General features: G+C 36.6%; 1 protein-coding gene across 5 annotated transcripts in view; it reads left to right on the forward strand.

Moving 5' to 3' along the window:
• The window catches only part of LOC134535777 (uncharacterized), a 192,054-nt gene that overhangs the window by 9,224 nt on the left and 168,161 nt on the right, over window positions 1-14,669 (forward strand). For all 5 annotated transcript variants that reach the window (XM_063375030.1, XM_063375029.1, XM_063375032.1 and 2 more), the window contains exons 3-5: window positions 1,192-1,316; window positions 1,402-1,582; window positions 13,831-13,983. In XM_063375030.1, coding sequence (XP_063231100.1) covers window positions 1,192-1,316; window positions 1,402-1,582; window positions 13,831-13,983 — 459 coding nt within the window. The remainder of the gene's footprint in view (window positions 1-1,191; window positions 1,317-1,401; window positions 1,583-13,830; window positions 13,984-14,669) is intronic.

The following is a 14,669-nucleotide window of genomic DNA, read 5'->3' on the forward strand; positions in this document are numbered from 1 at the left end:
GACCTAACCAACCATAAATTACCTTAAGTTTATTGCTTACAGTTGTTAAGGTTTTGTGGAAAAATAACAGGAAACAATTGCATTCAAAAGGAAAGAGTACAAAATTTAAGAAACTGGAACTCAAGGAAACAAAAATACTGTAATCTGCTGCATATTCAAATAATAATTATTCTTTATATCACAAAAACTGACTTGGTAACTACTAATGAAACCCAAATACTTCTCAACACTGCTTATTCACGAGCCAAATGAAGGCACAAGCCTAGGCATTTTTCAAATAAAACAATTTTCCATTAGCAATATAAATTCAAATTTTGCAAACTGTTAAAATTACCCTAGAAAATTTATTATAAAAACTGTATGGTAAGAAATAATAGTTGGGTAAAATAAGGTTTTTACTTTGAAAAAAATAACATATAGCTGGATTGTGGCACAATGTTACTGTTGGTCTTGCTGAATAATATATCAAATACTCAAAACTTTCTCATTTTCACATCCTTGATTTTAGGCCCTTAATGTTTTTTTAAGGCCTTTCTCTGGTTGTAATGCAACAGGTAGTCATACTGAGCTCGAATTGGTTTCAAATGATAGAGATGTAAATAAACACGTGTGTAGATTTTGTATGAAAAAATTATTATGCTTAATATTTATTTGAGTAAAAATATTACTACAAAAACATTTTTTTTTTGTTGAATACAGTAAAATAATTGGCTCTGGCGGCTGTATAATTAACATCAGACAAATATACCTCAAAATAAGTTTATCTATTGTATCCACATTCCAATAGCTTGCACTTACTCTGTGCAAAAATTGATTTTTGGGTGGTCCTTTTCCTTGAAATGTGTAGGTGGTTGGAAATGATAAAAATTAGTTGAAAAGTAATGTATTTTTCCTGTTATTTAGCTACAGATTTATATAAATCGCACAGAGAATGTGAAAATTATGTTGGAATGACAGCCTTATTTGTTTGAGGGTATTTTCTTGTGTTATGTTAATTATAGAGCACAAATCATTCAAAAATCCATGTACATAATTAAATCAAGGGAAAAACCATGTTAGGCTAATAGCTTGTTTCATAGTTCACATGTTGAGTCAGCCAATAACTCTCACTCGGATAAAACTGTGCAAGATATAGCTTTATATAAGGCTTGCTGTACATAATTTAAGTTTATGTTTGTTAATGTTTTTCAGAATGGGAGTGATATCCACCAGATGGATGGCCTCAACTCGGACAATTCTTTGGTGGAAGACTTAATTGCCAACATTCTGGATGAGGATGTCTACAGCATATCAAATGGAACTATGGACCATGTGGGGTAAGGTGAAAGCTACTACGATAGTATGTGTGTGTTGGTGCAGTTGAGCAGTTTTGTAATGAGCGGCTGATGCCTTGCCGTGCAGGCTGGGCGGGGACTCCGAGCCGGACGAGATGTCCTTGTACAACGGCTGCGGGATCTTGGGGCCTAACTGCAACACCATCATGGGGCCGAACTGGAACAGGCAGCTGCAGAATGGCGATGCTCATGATTTATCTGCGCTCGAAGGCTTCAAGATCCCAGACTTTCTTCTGCCTAAAGACTATGTACGTATTTCTTTAAGTTGTTTGTGTAAGTGTACAGTTCCTTTTGTGATATTTCTTGATGACTGTGGGAAGTACAGTGTACACTCTATATAACGACACTTAACGGACTGAGCATTTTTCGCTGTTATAGAGTGTGGTCGTTAAATGGAGAGAAATAAAAGATATCATTTTACTATTCTATAATATTATGTATTTACTAATATACCCTCTTTTATCGCAATATGGTTGCACGCGTGTAATCGTCGCACCCATGTTTTAGGGCGTCAAAATTTGGATAAAAAAAACCTCTCGCGTAAACGTTGCATAATGTTTTTGGTCCCGCTATTAGATTCCAAGCACTTTGTGTGGGTATTTTTTTCCATATAAAACAATGTATTTTAAAATAGAAATCTAATATGTATATTCGGACATTACCACTTACTTATTTAATTAACGGAAATACGAAGTTGTCCGACGTGTAAATTGTCTTTTAAAGATTTTTTAAACGTTATAACCTTAATCCGTTCGTCAGCGTCGCCGCGGTATATCCCGTACAAAACTGTAGCCAGCGCTCGTTGCAATCATTAATGTTTGGTTATGTTACTTTCCGTTTAGAGCGAGCGCACGTAGCAGAATATCGATATCTCGCCGAGTTCATGCAACACGCACTAGGTGCTTAGTTAACTACATTTGATAGCCCGCATTCTTTCGTGTTGTGTACTACGGTAGTTACGCGTTCGTTCGGCTTGCATTTGGATCACAGATGTTTTTCTATTTAAAATTGAATAAAGGTTTTTGTTGTATGACTTATTAATTTAAATTGTTTGGCGTGCTCTTTTATACTTCCCTTTTTAAATGAATGTACTTTCCATGAATGGGTTTTGTTTTTATGAATAATTTTATCTAACAAAAAAAATTTTCCCCGCATAATCGTCGCACCCCTACTTTTCAAACTTGATTTTAGAATAAAATGTGCGACGATTGTGCGAGATAACACGGTAGTACACATTTTACACACGAACATTAATATTCATTCAAATAACAACACTTATTGCGTATAGTCTATTATTTTTTCTTTGTTTTTCCATATTGTAGACACAATATAGCGGCTAAAACCAAAGCATCTTCCAACATCACTGATCTTTTCTCCCGTCTCTATTGAGCGTATTAATTAACTTTTTCGTCGATATACAAAGATTTTCGTTTACTTGCCATGTTTACAGTTCGAAAGTCTGTAAGCAACTGTGATAATGATAACGTGTAACAACTTGACAAAAGTCTAGTGACTGAGGTAAACATGTGCAAGTTCATCTTACAAAAACAAAAGACAAAATTTCTTAGAATCTTCAGTACGTCAGTCAAAGTAAACACGTGCTAGATAATACAACAACTAAACAGCAAACAAAAGCTGCAGTTCTTATCAACTTCGGCAACTTATAAATTACTGCTTAATGATTTATAATGCTGTATTGTTGTCATTAAATAGAGTGAGTGTGATGCTACATACAGTTTATTATTGTATAGAAAAAAGGTTGACCCACCAAAGTAAAGCAATTTCGACGTTTTAAGGAGTTTGTCGTTAAATCAAGTGATGTTATAAAGAGTTTACACTGTACTTTTATGATACTTATAATAATTAATGTGCCATCCTGTTTATGACCATAAAATAATTTTTTTTTTAATAAAACTTGAAATAATTTTTTAGTTTTTGTCTACTCTACGTCCCTCTTTATTATAATTATTAATATCTACTTAGATAATTCAAAACTTGGATGCATTCTTGAAAACAACACTTTTATTTTATTATAATATCAGAGGTTAAGATGGCATTAACAATCCTACCATGAAATTTATTAGTTTCCAAAAGAAATGCTTTGTGGAAAGATTTACTTGACATTATCAGTAGGCCTGTGTGAATATCAGTTTTTTTTTTTAGTTTGAATTGAATATGAATACCAAATTATAAATGAATATGATTACATAATTTTAATAGTAAGAATGAGAATTTGAATTCCACAAAAAATATTTTCACGTTATGTAACAACTTCTGAAAATTATTCAAATAATACTAAAGTGAAAGGTTGGTTAAGTTAAATCCAGTACAATAATTGTATGTAAAATGGTTGTTAAAATATTTAAATTATGATATAAATATATTTTTTAATTATGCCGCTAACCTAAATTAACTGAACGAACCATCCTTTCATATCAGCCCGGTTTTCACAATCTGCTTTTAATTCCCATCTCTATGGAGTGTCCATATGGTTGTTGACTTTTGTTTAGTTTTTTCTCTCTTTTGGTGTGCGTGATGAAAAATATACAAATATTATGTTTTCAAGTTTGAAATGACAAATATGCAGTGTTTTCAATTGTTTACATGATTTTTTTTTGTTACTGTGTAGCGAGCCAGAATACTTGTTTGCATGTTTAAAACTCACTTATTGTTCATTTTTTTGATTATAAAGTCCCATTAAAACATCAAAAAAGGGTATTTATATTGCACAAATCAATGAATGTTGGTATAGCACAAACTTACCAGGCAAGCTGTGTAAACGAATACAGTAGAACCCCTATCATACACTTTTCAACGGAGGGCACAAAAATGGTGTATGATGCGGGAAAGTGTATGAAAAGGGAATAGCAATAATATAATTTTTTTTTTTTTCAATCTAGCATACCGGCACGTCAGATTAAACTTAAATACATAATGTGTAAATAATTGTATTATATTAATGAAATATATGAATTCATCATTATATATACATATAATAAAACCACCAGAAATGTAAAAAAGTCCATAATCAAGTAAAGCTGACATGAAAAACAGTGGCCTTACAAAATGTTATGAAGTCCTTTCTTGGAGGGGGGGGGAAAAGTCACAAAGCCCAAATTAGAAATAAAACAAAATAGGCTATTCTAAAAAGAAAATCAGAAATTTTTGCTTGTTTGTTTCATCTTATAAACAACTTTATGCAACAGAACAATTTTCAATAAAATTTTAACTTGAGAAAAGTAAAATACAAAACAATCCGATCATAAGAAAACAATAACAAACGGGTATATTCAGTTCAAAGATTAATGAATGCACAAAATATGAGATCCGTGCCTTGGCAAAGCGCGTGTACCATTTTCATAATCATTGCTAGTTTGCGCCACTAGTCTCGCTTGGTGCTTGCCATAGATGCTACTAGCGAAGTGCACAGTCTTCCTGATACTCCATATCTATGGTGTGATAAAGTTATTTTCTTACGTTTGCAAAGGTAAACAATGAACGATTTTCAAAATAAAAGCATTAAAACGTAGTTTATCAGGAGGAATATAACAAAAAAATTTTGAATGTTAGGACTTTTCCGCTTCGTAAAAACGTATGAAACGGGAAATTATTGATTTTATAAGTGTATGTTCCGGGAAAGAAAACCATTGTAAATATAGTACTTTCGGCGGGACCAAAATTAATCGGCGTATGACACGGGAAAATGTATGAAACGGGAACGTATCATCGAGGTTCTACTGTATTCGTTATTTCAAGGAGTTAGAATTCAAGGTCGCATTGAATACAAATAGTTTATTATTTGTATTATAAAATTGACACAGGCCTAATTATCAGGTTTTTAAACTAATAAAACAAAGTTTGAGATTATCTTTTACTGAAGAAGTAGTAATTTTTACAGAAATAATTAAACAAAGAATAAATAAAATTGTACAGGTTATCCTTTCATGAGAATATAAGTATTAAATTATATTTTCTATAGTTGCTTCAAAGTTATAAAGTTTTCGTGAATACGTTCAGTGATCACTGTTATCGTAATATAGAAAATATGATTTATTTATTTAGCTTGGAGCATCATGGCACCAGGGAACATGGTGTAGGCGGCATGGCATGGCAACTTAGTCCGGAGCTTGAATCACCATCCGAAGAACAACACAGGAAATTATAGATTGTTTTTGTGAATCTGGCATTCTACTTACAAGAGTATTAAAGAGTTGGATGTAATACAAGACACATGTGAAAATTAAAACAATTGTGAACTTAAAGGGGAATTAATTTAAACGTGGTCTCAGGTTATGTCCTCAAGACATAGGATGAAGACATAAAGGATGTACAAAAACACGCAAATGGCCAAGCACGTATGTGTGAAACACAACACATCCACATGCGAGGTGATGAAAATAAGACTAGTTGACCAGTCTTGATGTAGAAATCTTTTGGGAAGGATCTCTAAAGTTAAGTGACTACAATGTATTCATATATTGTTCCAAGAAGCACCAAGAATTCGTAATACTGCCTAGCACATAGAGGGCAACTGGCCCTGGCAGAGGAAGAAAACAGTACATGGTGGCATGTGGACATGCGGACATGCTAGGAATGCCTGCCTCAGACATGTTCTTCCTCTGGGAGGCAAGCAGTCCAGAAGATAGTGCAGTTCAAAATATGCAGTTTTATGTGGCAAAGAGGAGGGGGAAACGGTTGGTAGAAAGAAAACATTTGAAAAGTTGAGAGGAAGCATACTTGTGGTTAGGCGGGGATGCTGCAGAATTGCGAAAAGGACTTGGTCAAGGTTCGCAATAGTTGGCGGGAAGGTGGCGTGATGCTGGGCCAGGAGAATGACAGGAAGTGTGAACGCAGCGCACTGACAGAACAACAAACACTTCCCCCCCCCCCCCCTCCCCATCTTTCCAAAACAAAAAAACACACACAGATGCATACCGACACTCAATTACTAGGGGCAATGAAAAATGGTAAATAAATTGTTTCAATTTCGGTGAATAAACCAGAGGATTTCGTTATAAAATTTTGGTATTATAAGATTGTTTCGTTGAATAAAAACAATGTATTTAGAATCATTTTTATTCATTTCATAAGCGATGAGATTCAATTATAACAATTTTTTACACAAGACATTCATAATAATACACATTTAAGATTTATAATACAATTTATAAAGAATATAATGAATATAGTCTTCTAGTCCTATCTCTGCTTTGTGGTTTCCCACATACTGTTTCCTCAAATTTTGTACACAGTTTTAAGGCCATGTTGCCCATGTTGCAGTGTTTTTCAGCTTCTTTTGAAAAATTATAATAATTCCATTTGTATGGAAAAATCGAAACACAGTTTAAACAAAGATGTGTCTGTACACCTACCAAAAAATTGTTTCATATCATTTCAAACAATTTCTTAATATTTTTGACCAAATGTAATACAATTTTCAGTAGGCATAAAATAAGCCAAAGTCAATCTAAAAAATTGTGTTATAAAATTTGCAAAACTTGTAACCCAGGTTTGTGGCGTGCATAGTGTGACTGTGGATCCTCTTGATTTTTTTTGAAGCAATCTGCTACAATGTTTTTGAATAATTTGCAAAAGTACTTTTAGAGTAATAAACTAAGTAACTTAACATGGACTTCTTAATCTGTTTACATTGTTTCTGACAAGAATGAAATAGAGAACATGTGAAAATACTGAATTGTGGTAGTAACGCAAGTACACAAAAACTTAAAATCCTTGACTTCAATGGCTAGCTCCAAAACACATTCCCAACATAACTTCAATGTTATCAGCCCGCAAAGATGTTCGCTTGTCGGACATGATGTTGCTGTACATGGAAAAAGCCCTCTCACTGTCAACATTGGAAACAGGGATCCACAGGCACTTCACAGCATTGGTTGCATACTCTGGGAAATCTGATTTTAAAGACAGCAGGATGGTAAGAATATCGACGTTCTTAGAAATTGATTTTAAGACTGCCTGTTTAGTCTGAGTGTAGCCTTCTAGAACAAGTCGAAAAGGCACCTGGGATAGGAAAGGAAGTTTTTCAACCTTGTTCTGCAACTCAACAGCGTCAACCTCTAGCCCCTTACAAGCAATTTCTCTGGGATCAAACAAAGCACCCATACACTCTACAAAATCCTTGGCAGGATCACTGGCAATCAACGATGATAGCTTCAATAGAGACTTTTGTCCTGTTGAAACAAGAGTAGCCCTAACAGCAGATTTCAAGCAAAGTTGTGAGTTCAGCATCTGTGTTGTTTCAGGATGAAAAGTATTATCACTGGCCAATTTGAAACTGGTTTTCAAATCATAAAGTTTTCCTAGCAACCTGTGAGCAAAAGGATATGACGAACCCTCTAAAATCTCAAGCAATTCTACAGTTGATTTACAGTGCTCAACTACAAATCTTGCTTCACATTGCAAAACAGCAACTTTGTCCATAGACATCTGCATGTAATATTCTGTTGAACTTCCACTAGTTTCTGCATCTTCTGTCTTGAAGTATTCTAAAAGATGGGGTAAGTATGTGTCAATGTACTCCACAGCACGGAACCACGAATTCCAGCGTGTTAAAACAGGAGATGGGAACAATTTGGGGTGAATGGACGATACCGTCAGAAACTGCAAATAGTGGTGTTTCCTTTTCCTTGAATTCAAGAAAAACATTTTGGTTTTCATTACACACTCATTCAGTTCGGAAAGCTGTGCCACCCAAATATTGCCAACCAGGCAGAGCTTGTGTGCCCAGCACTGAATATGTAGCATTTTGTCACTTACCAAAACGCGCAAAAGGTCAGCACATTTTGTCATGTACTTCGCCGAGTCGCAAGTGAAAGAAATTACGTTATCATATTTTACATCAAATTTCACCAATATATCAACAATTGCTCGTGAGCATTCTGTCGAATTTGCATTCATCAAAACTTTCGTCCCAGCTACAAGCAATTTTTGTTCACTGCTTGCAGACATAATCTTAAATAGAACGACAAACACACACTGTCCTTTCTTGTTGGTTGTTTCGTCACACAATAAAACAATGTCTTGCCCTTTCACCAGTTCTTTTATTTTCTCCTCCTCTTCAACTTTCAAACTTTCAAGGTAAGTGCTTCGTAAGGTAGATGAATGTAGAAGGTCACCGGACCCTAAAAATAAAAAATATTTATTTTCTCAATTTGTATTGATTTCGCACATTCTGAACTAAACTTTTGAAAAATAATTCTGTTTCCATGTGTTTTGATACTAGCACTACATACTTCTCTTGTGAAATTTAAAGGCCCCGTATTTACCTTGCACATTAATAAATTATGGAAATACCAGAGATGAAATATAGAAAAAAGATAAGTAGTTTTTATTATTAGCAAGTATGAAATAATGACCAGTTGGTGTTATTTTAAAGACTTAAGTGATTTGAGAATATTTTGCATGTGACAGAATGATAACAAGTAGCAGTAAAGTTTAAATTACCTACAAATGGGTTGTTAGCAAACTCAAAAAAACTAAAAATGCAAAATACATGAAAAGTGTTTTATTGTGGTAACGAGGCACTTCTACTTAACTTACCTGGAATGTATTCATTCATCCAAGATCGCAGTCCTGGATGGTCCAGTTTTTCAAGCGGGATGTTTGCTTGCACGAAAGCCCGCACTGTGTCTTTCGCCAATTTAGTTTTTTCGGCCTTGAGTTTTTTTAGCAAAGACACATTTTCAACAATTGTTATCTGTCTTTTCACTCCGTTGCCACCATTATCCTTGTTGACTTTGTGCGAAGACCTTTGTTTACAATGTTTTTCGCAGCTATCCTTCCTTTTCCAGTCAACTGTTACATTGCAGTACTTGCACATCATAACTTTTTTATGTTTGTCAAACACATAAAACCCTTCACTTTCATACTCCCGTGCCCTTTCAAATACACTTAAAACCTTTGGCATGTTTATGCACAATTTTTACTGACAACGAAGCGTTTGTTTGGGAGTTAAAGTCAAGATAATTTATGTTTAGGTTGTGTTACGTTATATTAGGTTATGTTACAATTTTTTTAATATTCTGCGGTAGCACAACAACCAGTTGGCAAACACGTCTAATTTTTTACATCCCGTGAACAGGGACAACAAAGCACAAAGGTAACAACTCGCGGGCTGTTCTGTTTGGTATACACGCCCGTAAAAAGTTCTGTTCCAACCAATACCATTCCTCTGTGATTTTTGTTATTCTTTTGTCTGGAAAGCTGTTCCCATTTGTGTACAGTCCGCTACGTCGAGTATCGTATGATCGTATCGATGTACGGAAGTTATTTCGTGCATTGCTAATAATTTTAACGTATTTTCGAATTAAATTAGATAGGCATTTCGCAATTTCGTTACCAAGTAGCCAATTTCGCGCCTTGACGGTATATTTCGCGGTGGTAATAAGATTTCGCGAAAACGAAATGTGTATAGGTGTGCTGTGGATAGGTTAAGTTCACTTTTTGATACAGTACAGATAATTGAAAGGGGTTTTACAAAAATTTCGCGATTTCGCATTCACCATTTTTCACTGCCCCTATCAATTACACACACCTATGCATACAAATGCACATACATGCATGCACCCACCTGCTGTGCATGCAAATGAACGCATGCACACACACAATTTGAATGCCTAACAGACACATTAAAAAAAAGCTGATAATGAGACTGAGAAAGGGCTTTAGATCACTTTTGAGTGTGCAGTTCACAAGCCATGCATGCCCAGAGCCAGCAAAGTCTCATGGGAGGGGAAGTGATGAGACTGAGGACACTCATGAAATGAAGAGGGGTGGGTGGGGACTGAGGGTAAATGCAAAGTAATTGGGGGTACACCTGGGGTGTCTTCAGAAATTCTCATAAAGTTTAATTGCAACTTGGCCAGCCAAAAGAAAATAGGTTAAAATTGACATAAGGGCTTTTATACTGGTTGCCACTGCTCTGGAAATCTTTGAAATGTCGGAATTTTGAAAGCGTCAGGGAGATCAGATAGGCAGGGAATTAATTTTTGTATCAGGAATATTTGAATATGACAGGGTGGCCACCCGACCAGGCAAATCAGGAAACCTTTAATCAGCCATGAGTTGTTTTGATGTTGTGAAACTCTCCACTCTGGGTGTAATAAATTCTAACTTATCATTGATAACAAACCAGGCTTGGAAGCATGTGCTGCCCCACGTAAAGGAAACACAGTAATGTGCAGAAAACCCATAGCCAGAGCAGAGTGAGTGACAAATAAATTTAGCTTAACTCCTACAAGCATTAGCTGCAGAGTTACTGTGAATCTTAGACTAACTGGCTTGGTCTGTTATGTTGTTTCAAGAGAAAATACAGTACAGGAATAAAATTCTGTAGAGGTAACCCACGGGGAGAGTATGTAAGCGACAACAACCAAATGTTTAGGTTTGATCTCTAGTTTATTATATTAATGATTATTATTCTTATTCTTGTTGTCTTGCAGCAGTTTTATAAGTACATTACAGGAGTTTAAATTATCTTGAACAGAAAGATCGCCATGAGTTGGCGATAAAATTAAATTTGATATTACACACAGAAGTTAAGAACTGAGCTGTCGGCCGGCTGCAGTGACATTACGGCTTTATTTTTACAATATTAACTTAACCAAATACATAGGTGCTAGAATGACCTATTACTTAGTTTCCCTAGTTTTTCTTATAAAATTGTCTCCTTGCCAGCTGTGAAATTTATGATGGATAAACCGCGTAGTGAAGTCCAACCAAGCCGTCAGACAACACTAAGATGAGGGGATGTCCGACTTATGATTTGAGCCCTCCTGCATCGGAGGACGCGTAAGACCGCCGGTCTCCCCAAGGGGATGATATGGAAGGAGGGGGGGTGTTACAGTTAGATCCACACTACACAAGAGACACACTAAGCGTAGTGAGTCCATATGAAAAAGTGAGGAAAGCCAAAAGATGCAAGGAAGGCCAAAATAAAAGGCGTATCACTTACCATTTGGTAGTTAGTACTGAATATAAGATCAAGTTAGCACGGCTGAGGCAGACGTGCGGAACCGAAATTAAATGCTACTGTGGAGTGGCATTATTTAATTGCTGCGAAACAGAAAAGCAAACAAGACAACACGCAAAAGCAACTACATTTCACCACAGGTAGTGATCGGTCTCAATCTCGGCGCAACCACGAATTCCATGTTGCAAGGCGAGTCAGTGACTAGCTCATTCGCGCACTGGAAGGTAACAGCCGCTAGCCAGCTGGAGCTCGTATAGTTAAGGGCTTCGCCTACCTGGGCACACATACGGTGTGCAGAGCTTCAGGAAAAACAACACAATTTCAAAACTACTCAAGATATGTGAGTGGGGACTGTTTATGAAAAGCATTTAAGAGTTCTTTGAGGGCTGAAAAGTACTTTTGATTTCGGATTAAGTTTTTAAAATGTATTTTTAGAAGAGTTAAAATGGCTAAAAGGCATGTTTTCAGAGTAATTTTTATGTGTAAAACAACCAGTACAGATTCTTGAAAGCACTTAAGGGACTTGCTTTACACCTTTATCTTCATTTATACGCAATATAATGTTACGGTCACCGCTCAAATTTCACAGTTATCCTGTGACGACGAGAAGACTGCGCACCAGTTCAGAGCCTTGCGCTTAAAGGCGATACCGTGCTATAAATACCAGCGAGCGTCTAGCTTATCATCCCGCCTCACTAACACACATACACCCCTGACGAGGCGGGCCCCTTAAGGTGACTTCCCTGGTGCCGAAAAAGGGGGTGTGCAAAGGGGCAGTGCTATGCCAAAGAGAAGGGAGGAGATAGTACCCTCTGATTAGCCATAGGTCCTTAGGTAGTAGGAACCCAGAAAAAAAGAGACCTGAGCCGTGCCGCCCAGTGATTCCCAAGACTGCCGGCAGATGGTGCACGTGGGTTCTGAAACTAATGACTGGCCGGTAGCTGATAGTTGGGACTCTGGCTGCAGTGGCCACCTGGCGGGAAGAGGAAGAACTATCTCGGTCTTAGGACAGGTTGCGCGTGAGATGCGCTAGCAGCGCATTGGGGTGGGCAGGGGGTGCGTGGCTTTGTTCCACCAGCGGAACTGTATCTAGAGACAGTCAACGGGTCAATGCTCCGGACACCTGGTTCTAGGAAGCACAGTGTTGTAAAACACAGGTGACAAGGGGTACGGAGGGAAAGCTGGCAAAGTGGGAACTTGAATAAAATGGCCTCTGGCATGTCCTGGCGTTAGCGAACAAGATCTTCATGCCTGACTGAAAGTCGCCAACTTCAGCTGACATCTTAAAAAGCTCATGCTTGCTTCAGTAGGGGCTGATGGAAGCAGTAACTCCGAGGACTCTCGCCCGGGGTCACGGTGAGGGAGAGGTATTACATGGAAGCCATGATCAGGAGCGAAGAGAAAAGGATGAGCCTTGTTGAATTAACATGGGACTGCCGGATCATCAGCGTGCAGCTCTGTGAAACACACATTGAAACCAGTCCAGCAATGTTTAAGTTGGAGAGTATAGTAATAAAAATAAATTTAAGTTAGCTAGGTAAATCAGATTAAAAAAATTTATAAAATTAAGGTGAATCCTTGAATTAGCCAAGAGGTTACTGATTCGCGGCACAGTTGGGGAATCTGTTAGGAAACTGTGAATTCAGGGAAACCCATTAGAAATTATCTGTTTGTCTAGCAAGTCAAAAAGAACTTTATGAAAAACTGTATCATTTATACCATTTTTGAATGCTTGGTTGAAAAACTACTCACATTGCTTTCAAAGTGTGTCACTTACCATTTTTAAGCTCTCTGTACTGCCAAACCTGTGCAGCAAATGTGACATGTGACATATGGATTGCTGGGGAATATTCCACTAATTTTTTTTTCTTCTCGTGTTTCTTTTTAACTATTACCTAGAAGATTTTTACCTTTGGTATTAGTGAACAGATGCCACAACTGAAAACTAACACCATGATTTGATACGTGAAAGACTAGAGGTTCTCAATTGCAAAATAAAACTAAAACAAAAATGTTGAACAAATAAAAACTTATACTAGCAAATGGTGCCACAATTCTTTCCCTTTCTTTTTTTCAGCACATTACTGAACATATATCATTTAATAATTATTTTGCAGACTGTTTTCAAGTTCTTTTTTTGTTCAATTTTGGATAGTCTGTATTAGTTTTTTGATATTTGTACAATTCTGTAGTAAAATAATATATTTCATTAACAGTTTAGTATAAAGTACCAAAAATAGTGAAAATTCACAGAACTACATTTACTATTTTTAAGTTTATATTTGGCAGTTAGAAGTTAAAATTAAATCAGAATTTGTGCTGGTTGATCTGTGTCTTTTTATTTAGTTTTAGAATCTGAATTCTAATTAAATAGTTTCACCCCCAATATGGAAGGAGAAAAAAAATGTATTTTTTAATTTTGATTTTTGAATGAAGAAGTTGCAGTGTGAAGTTGTGATGTGGCTGAGTGGCCGCTGTGAAGTGGTGTTGGCTTGGTAACTGCAGGGACAGAGCCCAGAGTACGCTTGTCCGGGCGTGGGCTCCTTGGAGCAGAACAACTGGGATCTCCTGGGACTGTCACAGGCCGAGTGCCGGAGGAGCGATCACCTGCAGCCGTCCAGGCCTCTGGACTCCGACGGCTTCTCTGCGCCCAACCAGGTAGGCCCAGCTGATAACTAGTTCTAACTTTATAATATTTTTTTTTTTTAATTTGACTTTTAAAAACTATATCTTAAATAGGTGTAAGTTTTTTAAAATTGTTTATTTTTTTCTCCTGAAAAGTTGTTTCTTCAACTTAAGATATTTTTTTTATATTTTTATGAATTTTTACTATGTCTAGATGGAGACTCAAAAACTCTAGTCAAGTTGAGCAAGATGTTAAAAGAATTGAATCAATTTAAATGTTGAGTTAATTGAACTCTACATGATGATACGCAATTATCTTTTTCTTATAAGTATTGATCAACTCAATTGAAAAAAAATTAGTCACCCTAGTTCGCATGCACAGATGGATTGTTAAGCTTGTTCAGATGGTGCAGAGAACGAATCCCATGCTCAAACACACTCATACTCCCTCTACGTGAGTATAAGGCAGTAGCGGTCAATGAGACATTGATGTTTCAAGCGGACAGTGTACTTCAACATGGATAGATGTAAGGATGTGACAGTGGCAAAAGGTGGTCGTATTTGACCGTGCCCATGGCTATCTGTGCGTAAAGTTGCTGGATCTGTTCGTGTTTCGCAATGGACTGTTCAATATGTCTACAAGCAGTGATGTACTACACGTGGCCATGAGACACGATGTTAGAATCGTGGTTGGGAACAAATCCTGACAGAGGGACCGG

This window comes from Bacillus rossius, chromosome 10 (genome assembly GCF_032445375.1).
Source record: "Bacillus rossius redtenbacheri isolate Brsri chromosome 10, Brsri_v3, whole genome shotgun sequence".
NCBI lineage: Eukaryota > Metazoa > Arthropoda > Insecta > Phasmatodea > Bacillidae > Bacillus > Bacillus rossius.